Below are 18,528 nucleotides of genomic sequence, written 5' to 3'. Positions count from 1 at the left end.
GGAGTCATCATTTAAGGGCCACTCTGCTGACATTTACTCTCTGAGTGAGTAAAGCGAGGCCAGGTGTTATTGAGAGGACGCCATCGCTCTCTGACACCACGGGCTGACATATCAACCTGCTTTGACACCCAGGGTCATTCTTTAAAAGCTGCAGCCTCTGGCCCAATGCAGCCAAACAAAACACTCTTAGCTAAAAGGTGAAGTGTGGCATGCGTTAACAACCATGCTCTTTCTCTCAGCATAATCTCCCACTTCTATCTTATGTTTCTATTTCTGGACATTAAATTCGAAAATGACACTAGCTGTACAAAAGTGGCTCCATAGTTTTTATTCAGATAAGAGACGTGAAGTGAAGCCTAAGTGTAATTTTTTACTTTTTTGTGGCCAGCCGCAGCCACCACAGGATAGTATATGAGTCTGGAGTGGGTGTGCTTGATGAATCTGCTGTCTATGGGATATGATGATTCAGCCGAGCTATTACCATGAGTGATTTCAGCTCAAGGCAAGGCTAGCACTTGCACTTTATGGTCACAGAGACAGAGGGAGATGCTGATGAGGAAACATAAGTTAACGCAGAATTAGATGGGTATCAGAGGCTTTTACATCAGGCTCAAAGTATTATAGTGCGAGGAATTGGTTTATGAATTGATATTATGCTGTTCAACGAAATCAGAGGGATGATTATTAACAAAAAACACAAGTATAGCACACAAAACATGACGTACATTTTATGTCTTTTTTTCTGTGATGCAGATAGACTTCAGTCCGGGCAAGCCTCAGAGGTGGTTAATGAGCCACATGATCAATTTAGCTTTCACTTTACATTGCATATCCCATATTTTACAGTGGAAGGGGTTCAGCAGCAGGTTCCATTCTGTGTTCATCAATTGAGCTTTTTACTTCATGAGAGATGAGACAAATAAAATAGAAAGAAAATATATAACAAGGGCAAGACAGAAAAGCGATTTTCCTGCTCTGAGAAAAAAGCAAAGGCTTTACAAACCTTCTCCATTAACTGGAAGGAAAGCTTGCCATTTCTAGCCTTGACCCAGACATAATCAACAGTCCCTGCACGGTTCAGCACCCATACTGAATGCAGTGATCCCTGCATACTTTAACATTAAACACCCACCCCATACGATTTCCAATGACCCCTTGACAATTCACGACTAATCAAGACATAATCAAACAGTACTTGTATGGCTTCATACTGAGACAGCACCTGGCGATGTCCGTATGATCAAATGCAAAGACATGAGCTAACAATCCCTGCACGGTTCAAGAGGCCAGGGCAGATTTATGTGTGAACGGGGATTGCTCTTACTAATGCATTCCGCCGTAAAGACCAATACGGTGTCACCAGGCGAGTGAGACGAATAGCAATGACTGTCTGTATGGGCAAGCAGATAGGAGGGGACCCTCACTGCTCTGAATTAACTTTTAATTACGACTTTTTGGGAGATGAAATTACCCATCTGAGTCTGCACTTAAAACAGCTTCACAACCCAGCCATACCATTGCACCATTATGTTAAAATATTCCTTGCTTTCTCCTTGGGTTTTCTATATGGCCCATTAACTGTTGTTTGTGATTGCAGGCAACATTTCTAAACTGTCATAACCCAGCATGGATCTTGCAGTTTTTCCAAATGTTGTTTTCTCTGGCTTATTATCTGCATTTCTCTTTCTTTCCCTTGAGGTTTCTCTCCAACACTTCCTTTACCGGGGCCACAGGCCTGATCCAGGTGGATGCTGGCCTATCTCGAGTCTCCTCCTCCCAGCTCTTCCATGTATGGAGCCTGAAGAGGGGTGCTCTTGGCCAGCCAGCCTGGGTGACCGTAGGCCAGTGGACGCGAGGCAGGCTGGAGTTAGAAGGAGGCATCCTGGGACTGGTGGGAGGCTTCAGAAGCAGTCAGGGACAAGGTCTTGGAGCCGGGGTACGGGGAGGGGATGGACAGGGGGATAGTCACATTGGAGGACGCTGGAGGCCAGGATTTTCTGTTGAGGGACAACGCCTGAGGGTGGTAACACTGGTGGAACACCCATTTGTCTTTACACGGGAGGTGGACGAGGATGGATTGTGTCCAGCGGGTCAACTATGCTTAGACCCAAGAACCAACAGGTCTGACATAATCCAGGCCCTCTTCCACCAGCTCCATAACCCAAACGCTACTACTGCAGAATGGGAGGGCATTGGTGAGTTTTGTTTTTGAATTTTTGTTGTGGTGAAGAACTATGAAGACGTCAAAAGGCTCCAGCAACACATGTATTATCAATATCAACTTTATTTACTTTATGAGACCAAGACTGGATAATGCTGATGTGGTGTTGGTCTTCCATGGTGAGTGCGCCTCAGAGTAGCAAAACACTGTAAAATCAGAGTTGGGTTTTCTCGCACAACTTCACCTACTACGAATGTGCATGGAGAATGAATGGATTAAAGTGCTCAAAAAGCTCCCGCAGCCTTTGTAGTATGAAGATAAACTTTATTAACTTTATTAGACCATGGTGGTCAAGAACTATCACAGGAACTCATTGGACATTCATGAGTACAGATCTATGAAAAATTACAGATACCTATGTCATTAGTCTTAGACCTTTTTGCTATGTCACTGGACACATTTCAGTTGCTTCTCCTCAAGATTGAAGTGAATTTTAGAAGCCAAAATCAATAAGGGATCAAGGCTGGCCAGTCCAGTACTGAAGTATTCCCAGTCCATTGTCTAGGGCTTAGGTCTACAGCCAAAGCTCTGTTTCATGAGTGATGAGCATTGAAGGTGTTAAATCAATATGACTTCAAGAAAGAAAAACCAGGCACTATATCTCACAAAGGACATTATACACAAAGCCGGCAGTACAGCAGGGAAGTACAAGGCATCCAAACTTTCTCTGAATTGAATTTGAGGATGGAAAATGGAAGACAGCAAATTGAAGTGCATATTTGCATTGAGGAAAGAACCTTTTATTTAGTATCTAGGGTTTCAAGAAGTATAGGCATAGTTGCAAAATACATGGCAGTGGTACCCTTTTCTCAATATTCAATAAATATGAAATATCTGATCTCAAAATTCCATATTCTATCTTGGCAGAACGAGGGCAGACTTGTGCCAAGTTTCAAGTGCGATTGGCATACTCCTTAATCTGTATTGACTGCGTTTGCAAAACAAGGTTTGCCAGGAAAATCAAAGTGGCAGAAAGTTTAAGAATTTATATCATAAGGTGTCCATCTTGCCAACTTTTTTTCTTGCCTTAAGTTGATCAAGGATTTGTTACATTTTAATTTGACAAAATATTTCCTAGCCTTGGTGCAGGGGTCATTTACAACACTCATAAAGAAGTTTCCCAAAAGGATGGATGGAAATTTTCCAATGATCCTTTTTCAATATTTATGTGGACAAAATCCTATTGGTGAGACCCCAGTACTTACAATTCTTGAGCATGAATAACAGACTGGAAACATTTCACATCATAATCTCTTCTTTCCTGTCAGACCTGCCAGAGGACCTGAGGAGGTGCTGCTATGGGTACTGTATCGACTTGTTGGAGAAACTTGCGGAAGACATGGGATTTACCTTTGACCTTTACATTGTGGGGGACGGAAAGTACGGCGCATCAAGTGGGACGGGACGTTGGACGGGGCTGGTCGGGGACCTGCTGAGTGGAACAGCTGACATGGCCGTCACTTCATTCTCCATCAACTCTGCCCGGAGCAGAGTCATTGATTTTACCTCGCCCTTCTACTCCACCAGCCTGGGCATTCTGGTACTATTGCTTCAAGTCATCATTAGTTTGTTGGAGTTCTGAGTTTGTATTTTAATGATTGTACAAGACGTGGGGCATGTCCCGAAAATATACTGCATTGTGACACCATTGCAATCATCAGTGTTTCTTTGATTTGTCAGTCTCTCTCTCTCTCTCTCTCTCTCTCTCTTTGGCTGACTTTATTTCAGTATGATGATATGGTCTGCAAACACTTAATTTCACCCTGTTGCCCTGCTCAACCAATCTGCTTTGAGGAATAGGAGATCATTAGCTGTGAATAATTAGTTTGCTACATCTTCCGTGCACCTTAATTATGAAAGTTCAAATTTAACGGCAGTTTAAGAGTTTATTAGGAGTTTAACAAGCATTTTGAGAAGCCATCTTAATAGAGTCCTCAAACATGCTGCAGTTGTTCTTTGATTTCTTAACATGTCCCTCTGTGCCTGACAAACTGCAGTGCATAATATGATCTGACAATTTGGTTCCATTTGAAAATGAGTACTCCATTATTTGAAATAGAGATTGCTTGTCCTTCCAAAATGATGGATAGTACATAATAAAAACATTTTATGCATTTTTTCTTGTTATGCCCAGGAGGGTTTAAAGCAAAGTTTACAGACAAGATCCTTCAAACTTGAGGCTGAATTTAAATCACAATTTTGCACAAATTGCACTATCACTTGCAGATAGAAATCAGCTGCATCAAGCCAGTTTCTTGACATTTTTTTGTTTTTGTTTCTGGCCACCAGGTTCGTAGCAGAGACACTGCTGCCCCAATTGGAGCCTTTATGTGGCCTCTCCACTGGTCCATGTGGGTGGGTATTTTTGTCACGCTCCACCTCACCGCGCTCTTTCTCACCTTGTACGAGTGGAACAGCCCCTTCGGCATGACACCCCACGGCAGGAACAGGCTGCGAGTGTTCTCTTATTCCTCGGCCCTCAATCTCTGCTATGCCATACTGTTTGGACGCACTGTCGCTACCAAGGTAAACTAGCTCTCATCTGTGTGATAAATTGGCATCATGCAAGGTAGGGAAAATAAATTGCAGCAAAAGAGAGGAGGGGATTTGCATTATGGGAAAATCTACACAAACAGTGAAGGCAAGTGAAAAGAGAAGGTTAGAAGGGAAAGAGGCATGGAGAAAGAGGATAGAAATGGCTCGGGAGCAAGAAAGATAGATAAGGGAGAGGTTAAAAAGGTAGGCAGTGATAAAGTAGGGAGCTACAAGGAGGATAATGCACATACAGGGAGGGAGAGGGGAAAGGGTAAGTGGGCCGACAGAGATTGAAGGAGTTATGGTGAGGATGATGGGGATGGATGAAGGTGGAAAAAGAGGGAGTGAGTAGAGGTTAACTCCCTGAAGTAGGCTGAACCAAAGTTGAAAACAAGAAGGCAGGTGTAAGATAGCCAATGGGGGGTGGAAAGGTTAGAGGGCAAATCAGGAAATGGGCTCATGAAGGAGGTAATACGAGGGTTGACAGAGAGATAGTGAGACAGGGTTGAAAGGGTAAGTGGGCAAGCAGCGACGAGAAGAGCAACACAATGAGGCTGACGTGGAGGTGGGCAGATGGACGATGATTTAAAAGGGGAGAGGGCAGGTGGGCGGGCAAGATGGAGGGCCAGGCAACAAAGGTTAGAAAGAGAAGGCAATGAGTGAAACATGATGAATCCAAAGACTTTGGCAAATATGTCCATTGAAAGTATGTTGTAAGATGGACAACAATCCTTTGAAGATTGAAAAATAACTCCTTTTTTCTTTTTGTAAGGTAAAAATACATGAATATATTAAATGTCAGATTTGACTGATTATGTCACACCCGCAGTAACATTACAGCGCATACTCAACTTCAGCAGAGATGAAAAACAACTGTTTTCTGCCTTCTTTGTTTTTTAAACAGCATCATACTGTGCTAGTATCAATCATTATGATTACTTGTGCTTTCTTTTCAAATTTCCATGGAGGCTCACAAAATTAAATATTTCAAACATCGTTTGTTTTAATTATTCTCATCTATCCTCCCCTGCTTAGGGAGCATACACAAAGTCATAATGCTTTTTTTTTTTTTTTTAAACGCTTATTCGAACCTAGTCCCTAAAGGAAGGGGTGCAAATGACTTGGTTGAGCATAGGCAAACTGATTAGAGAGACCTTCCAATAATTGAAAGGTCACAGGTTTGATCCTTGCAACTGGAAATGTGTCTGTTGAAGGTTTTGTCCATTAGCAGAGTTGTGACCTGCTAAAATTCCCTTGAGCAACTCTTGTAACCTCTGTGTTCTGGGTCAGAGCCAAACAGTCATGATTATTTAGGCCATGGGGAAGTCAGTGGGCAACTAAATGGATTGCTTGACTGCTAATAAGGAATATTTCCATGGAGTCACCTTTATTGTAGAGGTTGGTTTTACTTATTTGTCCAGTCATTGGCACTACTTATTGTAATCTAGCATTACTTACTTAATTGATACACATTAACATGCCACTTACGAACCTGACCTTCATCAATTTGTAAAATTAAAAGTCTGGTTAAAATTCTACAAGACTCTTTCATTCACAGTGTGGTTTTTCCCCACTTTCTGGAAGCTCTCCCTGAATACTAGCAGAGGATGATGTAGCAGCTGTGTCTTTCTCTGTATTGGATTTGGATAAGCACTTTTGCTAACCCAGCTAAAGTAACCCGAAACAACACAGTATTTGCTAAACATATTTGTAAGTCCTCAGAAGCCTTTTAAAGTAAAAAAGGAATTTCAGATGAGATGTCAGAAAGGGTTTTTGTTCAAATGAAATATAGTACATGACATTTTTCCCATTGAATGTACATAGACATAATCTCAATGACATCGACCATTGGTTTCTGAAGCTTGTTTTAAAGGTTAAGGATGGTAGTCGCCATTTCAGAAATGCAAACTTTTGGTCAGACTAAGATATGACGCTTCACATATGTTCATGCAGGACACGATAATTATTCACCCCAGCTGTAATCAGCTGACGGCCTGCTGGCTGAATCATTGTTTTTAATCACGCACAAACCAATGTTATAAAGCATTTGGTGCCCCCTCATACAGGGAGGTTTAGCACTTCGCTCCCTGGAAAACTGTGGCATGCTGCTCAGCTAACCCATTGAGCATATAATCAGAGCCATCAGTGCCAAGTTTAACTGTGTTTAAATTTTGCAATTAATAGTTAAATCTCTGACTGAAGTGCAGTTGCCCACCTGTCAGTCAGACCATTACCCTAAGTAAGCAGGACTCTCTGTCTTAATAAAATCAAGACAAAAGGACAAATCATTTTTATAAAATCCACCCCCACCGAAAGTGTGCCAATAAAAACATGAGCTATTCAGACCAAAAATGTTTTTTAAACCAGACTGTAAACATGTTATTTCTCATGTCAAAATCATCATTTTAATGTAATGGGGTGTTTGCAGCCAGCCTCCAGTGGACACTCTAGGAACTACAGTTTCTTTGCACTTCTGCGTTGGCTTCATTTTTCAACCCAAGAGGTTGCTGCTTGGTTATTCACAAATATAATATATAAATACAAATGAAAAGTATGCTAGCCGTACTCTGCTAGCCTATACAAGAACAATGTTGACATTTGAGATATGAAGCTATATTTTTATTTTAACATGATTGCAGCTTACTCTTTCACAATGAAGTCACCTCTATGTTGTTTCAAAGTATATCAGCTGGAAACGTTCAAATGGCATTTAAAAATGAGGCATAGGCCTTTTAAAGTGCAACACGTGGTGCTAAAGGTGTAATAAGGACGGCAGTAACTCAGTTTGCAGGGACTTGATTTGGAACCGGAGTGTCGCCGGTTATTTCAGCCTATGTGTTTGTAGCATGTCTCAGTAACAGAGTGTAAAAAATGAATTTACCCTTGCCGTAATGAATAAAGGGATTAATAAAGTATATCTTCTTCTTCTTCTAATGTCAGCTAAATAGATAGCTTTCCACTGACAGTAAGCTTCATAATAGCTGCCATGTTAGTTGGCATGTTAGCTAGCAAAAATGTGGCAGGCTTGACGTTAGAATCTTGTTTTTGTCTACCACTGCACAGTATACCCACTGTTTCTTTAATTATTTACACATTCAGGTTGTTAGCATGCTCCTCTTATCATTGTTAACTCTGAAAGAGAAACTTGAAAGGCTTAACAAGGGTTACTGAGAGGGACAGGACTTCAATTGCATTTTTTGTGTTAGCATAAGTGATGTAGCATTTAGGCATAATGTGAAATAATAAAAAAAAAAAAAAACCTTGTGGAGAAAACACCTACATAGAACACTACACTGATCATTATGTATTCATCATTCATTCTCTAAGCTGCCCCAAACAATATTAGTGAAGAATTTGTGCTTTAAGTGTGCATGCCATCCTCCTTTTCTCCTCGTCCACCCACTCATTATGCGGAGAATCCAAACACCTTCGTAATAATGGGTTACAACCTTGTTTGTATAATTAATGTCTCATTAATCTCAAGCCTCGGAAACACTAGAAATTCACCTCTTTTCTTCTGTTAAGTGGATTTTAATTGGCAGGATGAATAAATGATCGCAGAGTTCAGGTGGATTCTGTCCCCTAGGCAGGCAATTTCATGGAAGGATATTTCTGATGTGTCTCAAAAAACAGTCACACTTTGTGAGATTTGCTATTCTTGTCTGCTGTGTTGTTATAAATCCGATAACCTTTAGTCAGGGGTTAAATCTGAATATGAGGGAGGAGAATGAGGTTGAGATAATGGGGGGTTCTGCATTCATGTCAAAACCTGAAAGAAAATTTCCTGACACATTTGTCCCTTTACTTTTCTTGTGTACAAAGTTTGTTATCTTTATTTCCTCCATGTTGTCAGTCTCTTTCCTTTTTGTCTTGACATAGTGACATTTTCACTTTTGAGCTATGGTATTTTTAGCTTCCCTTATCCTTCAGATCTGCTTTTTTTTCCCCGCCTCTCTCTTTGATCTTTGTATAAATCTTTATATTCAAAGCAGTATACGAAAGCAAAATAAACCCAGATAATAATCTTAAAAAAAAATTATCTCTCCACTCTGCAGACTCCAAAATGCTGGACCGGTCGCTTCCTGATGAACCTTTGGGCCATCTTCTGCTTACTGGTGCTGTCCAGCTACACCGCTAACCTAGCTGCAGTCATGGTGGGGGAAAAGACCTTCGAGGAGGTCTCGGGAATTCATGACGACAAGGTCAGACTGCGCACAAGGACACAAACTTGCAACTGCATACATGTCGGCACACCATACACACAAGCACACACGCATACAGACCCACAGCGACATGTACGTACAAGCTAATCTCATACAAGGACGGGCTAATGAGCAAAGAGCGGAATTATTTGTGCGGGATTATCACTTTCCCACATCCGTTACCCTGCAGGGAGTTTATGAGCCCCATCATGATACCCATCCCTCTTGTCTCTTCCCTCTTCCTTTTATCTGCCGCTTTCTCCCCCCCTCCTTTTCCCTCCCGTGTCTTCCTCCGTCACTTTCCCAGCTGCACCACCCCTCCATGGGCTTCCGTTTTGGAACGGTGCGGGAGAGCAGCGCTGAAGATTACATGAAGAAGAGCTTCCCGGAGATGCACGACTACATGAGACGTTACAACCAGCCCACGACCCCTGAAGGCGTACACATGTTAAAGTAAGACACAAACACTATGCACATGTATAGAGAGCTCATAAAGAGGCAAATGCAATCCAGGTCTAAACAATCCAGTCACGTTTGCATCCGTTATCTGTGCTTGTCTGTATTCAGCGCACCGTGCATAGCAATTCTGTCTAGTGACAACTAGAGCAAACATGGCAGATTCAAAAACATCAGAGACAAAAATATACTCGTGAAAACCATCCCGTAAATAGAATTCCTGCAGCGCGCTGTTCCCTAATATACCGAAGATTCATTTTGAATTTTAAAATGTTCAGCAAAGAGTTCATGAAATCACCTTGAGACAGTCTGGAGGGCATACACAGAAAGTGAAGAAAGGAAGAGGAAGAAGAAAAAACACCACGGATGTGTTGTGCATGTTCTCTGAATCCCCAGTTGTACACCCTTAAATTTGATGTGGATCTAAAGTCTTCATCAGAATGTCTACAGGCCCATAAAGTCAGTCATTTATCAATCGCCGATGGAGCCATCAATTCAAATCTTGGATGTTTTGATATCCAGCTTGGGAACGCTGTAATTAATCTTTGTACGAACTGACTTTTCTATCCAGAAACGAGGCAATTGCTCAATATAAGCTTCATTTGGGGATTTCCCCTTTGGTTTATTCCACCTGCAGATATCTGGTGTTTAAACCACTGTTGTTTGTTTTACTTATTGTTGTAAACCCTCCGTGTGCCGTTTCATCAGACAAAAAATATGATCAGATACTCATCACTTGTCTTTATCTAGATTTATTACACTCAACACAAAGTTGAAATGAGGTGAACACAAAGCATAACACTAATAAAGTCCCCGCTGTTAGAGGAAATTATTTTTTGTTCATTAAAAGTGAACGCAGAGATAGAATGAGGGTCAGGGACAAATTGATGAATGAGAAACGAGGATGGGTGTTTGAATCGGGAGTCGAATGGGGATTGTGTTCGGATGAAAGCAAGATGGCAAGGCGAGGTTATTTATAGAACACATTTTATTATCAAGGGCAGTTTAAACTATATTTCATAATTGATTATAAAGAATACAACAAAGGATTGCACTTTAAGGGAGACTGGGTTTGAAAAGAGTATACAAATCAAATTTACAATAGTTTAGAGTGTTGAAAAGTGGTTTAGGTCATTTCAAAAGAAGAAGTAGAAAAAATTCAACTTTGCCATTGAAGATGTCAACAGAGGTCAGTTCTTTAGAGTGCTGTCGATCACTTTATCTGACGGCTACCCCGTGGTTCATGCTGCATTAATTAACAAAGGATTACATGTTAATAACCACTCTCTCGCTGATGGTCTCGTTAAGAGTCATCTATATTATTTTCAATCAGTTTCTAATTAGCTAAAAACTCCTCAAAGGAGCTTTAACTTTAACAGCTTTATGACAGTTAAATTCAGCCTTTTCCAGTTCGTTTTGACTCTTGAAATAGTTTGCAGACTGCTACCAGATAACTTAACGTCTGAGAATCTTTAGGTTAAGTACAAAGATATTTGAGCTTCCTTTTAACCATTCACTTTTGAGAAAGTAAACATGCATATTAGAGCCTGACCGATTAATCGGCCAGCCGATACTATCGACCGATATTAGCTTATTCAGTCACTATCGGTATCAGTTCATTTTATCGCAGATACTGTGTGATAATGTGCCAATATTACTAGATGTATTCACTGTTCAAATGTCATTTAATTGGAGTATCATTGTATTACACTAGCAGTTCGCTTTCTGGCTGTCACCAGCAGAGGGTGCTATATGGACTACAACAAGCATCATCACCTTCCAGAGTTTCAAGCGGTGGTGCACTTACATCGGCAGTTACAGACCATCTTGTCTTCGTTAAAAATCTTTTTCAACACAAATGTGTTGGATAACTGCATTTAAGGGATCAACGCAATAAATGTGTATATCTAAATCTATTTAGCTCTACAAATCGGACATATATCTAAGAAAGGTATCGGCCGATATATTGGAATCAGATTTTTTTTTTCTGCCCAATATCGATATCGTTATTGGCCACAAAAATCAGATATCAGTCAGGCCCTAATGCAATATATACGATTTTTTGTTTATCATATCTCATTTATTGCACCATGTTATCCTGTTTTGTTCTTGGTACAAAAATCTGCTATTTCTCTACTTACCTCATAATAAGCATCTGAGGGTGAACACACTTTGGCGTCTGCCTGCCTGACCTCTGCTGTACTCACTGAATTTATCCTCCATGAAAGACTTAAGTAGAAACAGATTTATCCTTCACATTACAGGGGTTAGACTTTCAATCATGTTTGCACCTGTGGATTATTAACACATCACTTTTTATCCAACACCATATTTTTATAAGTCAATGGACACTCTAACCAACGCTATTAATTCGTCACGGGTGAACATTTCTAAATTAGAACAGGTCGTTCAGAGCTGAGTGAGGCTTTAAGCATTACACTGTAACTGCTACCGGGCTACATGGACACAAAAGCTAGACTTTTGTGTCTAGGCTATTGTGCACTTTTAGGCAATCAGTTTAGGGAAGGTAATTTAAGGTAATAAAAGACATGTTGGGCAGTTTTGCTACGGAAGAGCTACACTGGCACAAACACTCTCGGAAATCTCGTGGTAAGCCTTCCCAGAAGTGTGGTAAATGTAATAGCCACAAAAGGGAGTTCATCCCAAAATGAATGCTTGTGGGTTTTAGAAGAAAATAGAAACGAAAAGGTTGAGGCAGCGCAATTCAGAGGCTGATAAAGTAATGTTAGTATCAGGTAATCATCAGTTATTTTGATGATTTTTAATCATTAATTTTATTGTTTTCTGAAATAAAAAAAAGTTTTAATGAATGACCTTAGATAAACTCACAGTGGTCCTATGAACGAGAAATAAGCCTTGAGCTTCAGCCTATTCCTTTTCTGGTCATTGATTGTTTGAATGTTATTGTGTGAAATGGACAAGTGTAAACATGTAAAGTTTTTTGTTTGTTTCTATTTCTGTAAGTGGACTATTTACTCAAATATGTTTGACTCTTGTTATTCTTTAATGAATGACCAAAATAAAAACATTCAAACAAACGTATACAGGAATTAACATGAAAAGTACCAATTGTTAACATCAGGGCCGATGATGGAAGGATCTATTGTACTAATCTTTGTAAGTAAATAAACAATTCAATTAAGTTAAAGTACCACCATCACAAGGCTATTGTGTTAGTCTGTTTATGGCAATTTCTGTGTTGTAGAAGTTTGAGCATATATGTATGGATTAGGGTTAGGGTAGGGTTAGGGTCATGTAATTGGCCAATGGGTGTTTTGTATGGAAGTCAGTCAGAAAAACACACTACATCGAATCTGCTTTTTAATTCCAAAAATCTGAAAGAAATCGTAGATGAATAAGCTGTTTTATTAGTGTTTTTGTATTGTCATTTAGAAATGTAATGTTTGTATTCTAGAGCACTGGGTAGCCTTGGATTTAAAAAGGCTCCAATAGATAGTATTTTACTAACTTGATGTTTTTAGTTTCTTCCCACGACTGGAAATCAGATCTGCTTCAATTAAAAACATATTTCTTCTGGTTTACCCGGGCACAAACACACAGCCGTATTGTAGCGCACACAGCAAAACACACTCACAGCTCTAACCACATCAATTCTTACACACACACGCACAGCTTCTCCGTGGAGCTCCAGCAGAGATGCTGAGATAACGCATGTGCTGACTTTGTGATGCGAGTGCGAAGATACAAAGCGCTTGTTCAGAGAAGGAGGATGAGCGCGGGGAGGATGAAGGCTTCGTTTGTTTGCGTGCGGGGAGAAGCAGAAGTGGGAGTCACAGCAGTGCAGGGAGCAGAGTGAGGCTGTAAAATACTGTGTTGGCAGAACTACTGACCCCAATATTGCACTCAAATCTTAAGAGGAGAAAAAAAAAAAAGAGTGATCCTGGAGAGACAGAACGCCCAGGGCTACACATGCTGCTGCACATGAGCATTAATGTATAGACTTAAAGGATGTATATACACACATAGGCTTACAACTTACAGCCACCCTTACACACTTTAATGCCACATGCATGCTCACACACGCACGCTACTTTATTCCCAAGACCAGGCATCGGATAACTTCCGACCGTCTTTAGTCCCTAAAGAAGTCTCTCTCCCGTCTCCTCTCCCGAGCCTCCTTCTTGACAGGTCTAGGCACAGAAAAAAAAACAGACTTTTCTGCTTCGCCAGCACAGCAAAGACTTTATAAAGTCAGCCACCCCTTTGTTTGTTTAGCAGTAAACATCCTGAATAATAAGAAGTCGCAGGTAATTTGATCAGCCTGTTCTACTTTTTCCATCAGACTGTGCGTGTGTGCATGCATGCTTTTTCCAATATGACACAATTTAGTCTCTGTCTGCCATTTTAATTGGTGTGTGTGTAGGGGTGTGGGTGCAAATATGTTGGTGTAATGAAAAGCTGGTGCCTTCATTTAGCTGTCTGGGTATCTGTTTCTCAGTATCAGTGATTGTTGTTGTGTGTAGGGATAGTATTTAAATGCAGGATGTTTTGCTTCGAATCCTGTAACTTATCTCTTGCCAGCCAAGAGGCTTCAGAGGAACGGTCTATAATTAGGGGTCAATTAGGGTCAATTGGATCGATACAGCAGAAGCAGGAAAGTCTTCATCAGTGTGTTTAAAGCCTTATCAGTCCGCCACAGAGGCTGTTAGTTTAGGTAATGATGTATGTGTTTACACGGCGTATTAGAATGCAGTTAATCTCATCCTCTGTATAAATGACAGAGTGGGACGACAGCCCTAAATACAGAGTTCCTGCACAGGTCAGACGAGTGCGAGTCAGTTTGCGAAGTTAATCTGATTTGCAGGTCTTCAAAAGTTTGCAGAGCGCCATCTTCAATTAATGCATGTCTCTCTCTCTCTCTCTCTCTCTCTCTCTCTTGTAAAATGTGTGTGTGTGTGTTTGTGTTTGTGTGTGTGTCGGTGGTGAAGGACAGATCCTCCTCTCCTGGATGCCTTCATTATGGACAAAGCCCTGTTGGACTTTGAGGTCTCCATCGACGCAGAATGCAAGCTGCTCACTGTGGGGAAGCCGTTCGCTATTGAAGGTGCACAAACACACTCGCACACGCACAAAAAACTCATTTTATCACATGGGGAGACCCCGATTTGACTTACACTCATTCCCTTGAGACCACTTTAAAGAAGAATCTTATTTGCATCCTCCTTTTTTCTCATAACATTATTTTATGTGGTTCCAACTTTTTTATATACTGCTGAGTCTGTCCTTTTCTTCCTCTTGTTTCCTGTTTTGTAGAGCACCTTGTACACTCTTTTGAAACGTCCCATCATATCAAAGTCGCTGTCACTACTTTCCTTTGACCAAAACCCCCCACATGTCAAAGAATATTTACATTCTTACAAAGCTGGTGGGTATACCACAAAGGGAGATTAGAGGCTAAGCAGCGTCTATTGAGCCTCAAGTCAGAGTTCTTTGTGTCATGAAACTGGCTCTTTTTTAACCTGGCTTGATCACCATGGTAACGTCCTCTAAACTCATAACCTGCTGGAGACCACTTTATGTTCAGAGTTTTAGCTTTAAATTTGCTGTAAAGTACGGTGGCTGGGAAGTGCAAAACAACATTACAAAGTGTGAAACACTTACAAAATTTGAGAATAAATTTACATTTTGAAAAACTTTTTTTGATACGGAGTGATACCTTAATATTTACGGAGTTTGTGGTGACAGAAAGATGTTTTGTATCACTGTCTGCTGAGTCTTTCTGCCAAAACAAAATTAAAGACCCCTCACTCAATAACTTCAGGGTCACTTTGGTACATCATTTGGTACATTCCCTTTCCGTCAAGATTCTGTCGTTTGTAAATTTATTGGTTGGTTTGTCTCGCTGCTTTCACATCTTGTAAATTTGTTTTATGAATTGCAAATGTGTTTTAGTTTTGTAATTTTGTTTTATAAAATTGAAAAATGTTTTTCAAAATGTAAATTTGTCTCAAATTTTGTACAAGTGTTTCACACTTTGTAAATTTGTTTTGTAAAGTGCCATTTTGTTATCATTACCTGGGAATAACCTTTGTGGGCATTATAGTTCCTCGGCTAAAGGAATAGTCTGGGCAATTAGAGTCGCACATACTTTGCTTCAACCCCCCCCCCCCCCCCCCATTCTCTCGTTCTTCTTTTTTACCAGTTTGTTTCAGGTCAGTTTTTCTGGTACTTAACCAGAAAAACTGGGGTGTTTACCTTTTAACCTGCTAGATATGAGTTAACGCATTGACTTTCTGCAGCATCTCTCTCCTTCCACGCTGTAGCGGTGTCCACAGTTTACCACAGGTGTCATCATCTCCTTTCATTTCTTTTAGTCTGACTGAAGCAGACAACCAGTCATAATCAACCAGTCAATCATTCCTTTTTTGTGTGGAAGAAGCATTAAATGATGCACTAAAATGATGCACATTTTATGGTGGAGAAAGTTCAAAACCAAATTGCTTTGTGATACTCGACATCTTTAACCTCAACTTCAGGCTTTGTCTAGCCTGCTTACTCAAAGAAAGCCTGGGTATGATGAACTTGCTTTGTGGTATACCCCTATGGTTTTATATCCCAGAATAAATATAGAGTTTGTGAGGACCTACTTTTTGCCCCTAGCTGTCAGGCCAGTTTCCAAAACATGAACGTAGGAACAGACTTGTCCCCGTAACACACCAGTAGAACAACAGCTGTTGCTAGCCTTTTGGCTGGAACTGGCACATTTACAGTGATGCTGATTAATGTGCGTTGTCCCAAGAAATAAATAAATAATGTGCTCATATAGACTGAAAAAACCTGGCTCGCACATATTCTTCTATGGACTCAAACTCACTCTATAGTGCACCTGTGCATGCATGATGTACTCTACTGTACTCACCTTTGAGGATGCATACCTACCCATGCACACATTATAAAGAAGCATATTCAGCAAAGAGATCAAATACTGTAGTCCGCTCCATGACTGACAGAATAACACAGCGATTCACTGGATGAACTTTTAATGCTGCAGGGTAAAAAGAACTCAGCCATCTATTATTAACAACAAAACCCTGTCAGAACAATTTGAACTCAAGGCTTACAGGTCAAACCAACTGCAGGAAGCGTATGGACAGATCCACTCACAGAAATAAGACAGCTAATAGTCCACGTAGGGGATTATTATATTCAAGTTCTGATACGATGCTGCAATAATGAGTGTGCTTATGTGTGAGAGAGCACTGATAGTTGGGCACAATCTGGTGTGTTAAACATCTCCAGACTGTCAGAAGAAGGAATTTTTTCACAAAGTCTTTGCTTCTTTTTCCGTCTTCTTCCATCTAAAAATCACCATAAGATCCATAAGGGGGGAAGACAGATGCCCATTATAATGACTAGCTTGAACAGTAGTAGTAAAAAATAGACTCTTAAGTGATATGTGTATGCTACAAATTACCATGAATAAATTTGAGCAGAGGGCTTTTTTGCAGAACAAGAGTAAATCATGTCACTTTTAGAAATAAAGGCAGCTGACGACCTGTCAAAATTAATCATTTCTTAGCACCAATAAAAGCCTGATGCTGATGTTCACTGAGGTAAAATGAGGCTCCAGCCATTGCAACAACTTTTACTGTATTGTAGTCGCATGTCATGTACTCATACACGCCTTCTGAAGGTGACTTTGAAGTGAAATCCTCGCTGGCAGAACACATTTATTGGATGCATCAAGCATTTAACCTTTTAACCCAAACTTAGCTTAGTCACATCAGTATTTTTACTGGTACAGAAATAAAGAACGGACTTGTTCCTGTCATTGACACAAATAAACATATGCATGGTAAGATACATGTAGACCACCGTTACCCATGGACGCCGTTTTCTTTTAGTGCCGTGCTCAGGGAAGGGAGCTATAATGCTGTCAAAAAGTCTCTTGTTTTCCATGTTGTCAGTCGTATTAGCTTAAGGTAGGCCTTTCTGACACTCCATTATTGTTCACTGCTTCTTAATTTAAAAGCAAATGAAAAAACAATGGGCGCTGAAAATCAGGAGGGAAATCTAGAATACTTTAAGCATAAACAACTTGTCAAGCCGAATCAAGTCAATTTATTTGTGTAGCACACATAACAACAAAGTGAGCTCACCAAAGTTCTACACAAACTAAGGCAAATATAACATTTACAAAAGACAAAGGGGCCCAAAAGGGAAAAAGATGACCACTGAGTTTGCGATAAGGCCAAAGGACAACCAGAACAGACTACCCAGAGGAGCTGAGTGATGGTTTTAGGGTGCTGTGAGTTGAGGCGTGATAGATGTGAGGGAGCTGGCTAATGAGTTATCAACATATTTGATAACTCATTAGCCATGGTCAGAGTACAGTTAACATTCATGTTCTGCCACTTAACAAGCTAATAACTGTTAGCTAATACTCATATAACTGTATGCTAGTGTTAGTGAAATCTATTCCTAGCTTTTGTAATGTCACCTAACACAACATAAGCTTCACGAGCTCCTCACGGTTGCAATAGCCTGTTAGCTAGGATTTAACTTTCTAGCTAACATTATCCGGTTGAACGCTAGCATTAGCTGTTGTTTACCATTAGCTAATTATCACTGATGTTGTTTTACCCTGAAATACAGCCAGGAGACCCAACTTTTTACTTGACTTTTAAGATCTTTACCAGTTGAGAAGCAGTGAAATGGCTTCAAGTGGCCGTCTGGTTTGTTACACAGTACACAAAGAAATGTTTAAATTCCTAGCTAATGAATTTGTAGACATAACATCAGCCTGCATGACCCTCTGGCTAAAGCAACATTAGCTAGGACTTTACTGTCAAGCTAACAATTTATGGTTAACGCTAATATAAACAGTTTTTAACAGAAGCTAATCAGGCATCAAATATGTTGTTTTACCCTGAAACAAAGCAAGAAGACCGTCCAACTTTTCACTGTCTAAATGTCTCTTCAGTTGCTGATAGGTTGAAAAGCAGTGAAATGCTGATTTCTTACTTTATGTGCCTCACAACCTACCACAGAGGCAAACGGCCAGTTTTTGGTTCAGTCTTTTCCTTTCTCCTCCCGTCTCCGGGACAGGCAAACAAAGATGCAGAGACAGTA

At 40.4% G+C, this 18,528-nt stretch overlaps 1 protein-coding gene across 1 annotated transcript in view; it reads left to right on the top strand.

The window, feature by feature from the left end:
- The window catches only part of grin3ba (glutamate receptor, ionotropic, N-methyl-D-aspartate 3Ba), an 84,259-nt gene that overhangs the window by 49,185 nt on the left and 16,546 nt on the right, over positions 1–18,528 (top strand). The window contains exons 3-8 of the mRNA XM_020627030.3: positions 1,699–2,195; positions 3,490–3,761; positions 4,511–4,747; positions 8,812–8,958; positions 9,266–9,411; positions 14,385–14,500. Coding sequence (XP_020482686.1) covers positions 1,699–2,195; positions 3,490–3,761; positions 4,511–4,747; positions 8,812–8,958; positions 9,266–9,411; positions 14,385–14,500 — 1,415 coding nt within the window. The remainder of the gene's footprint in view (positions 1–1,698; positions 2,196–3,489; positions 3,762–4,510; positions 4,748–8,811; positions 8,959–9,265; positions 9,412–14,384; positions 14,501–18,528) is intronic.

Source organism: Labrus bergylta, chromosome 18 (genome assembly GCF_963930695.1).
Source record: "Labrus bergylta chromosome 18, fLabBer1.1, whole genome shotgun sequence".
NCBI classification, from domain to species: Eukaryota; Metazoa; Chordata; class Actinopteri; order Labriformes; family Labridae; genus Labrus; species Labrus bergylta.
This window is presented reverse-complemented; position numbering and strand designations above follow the sequence as displayed.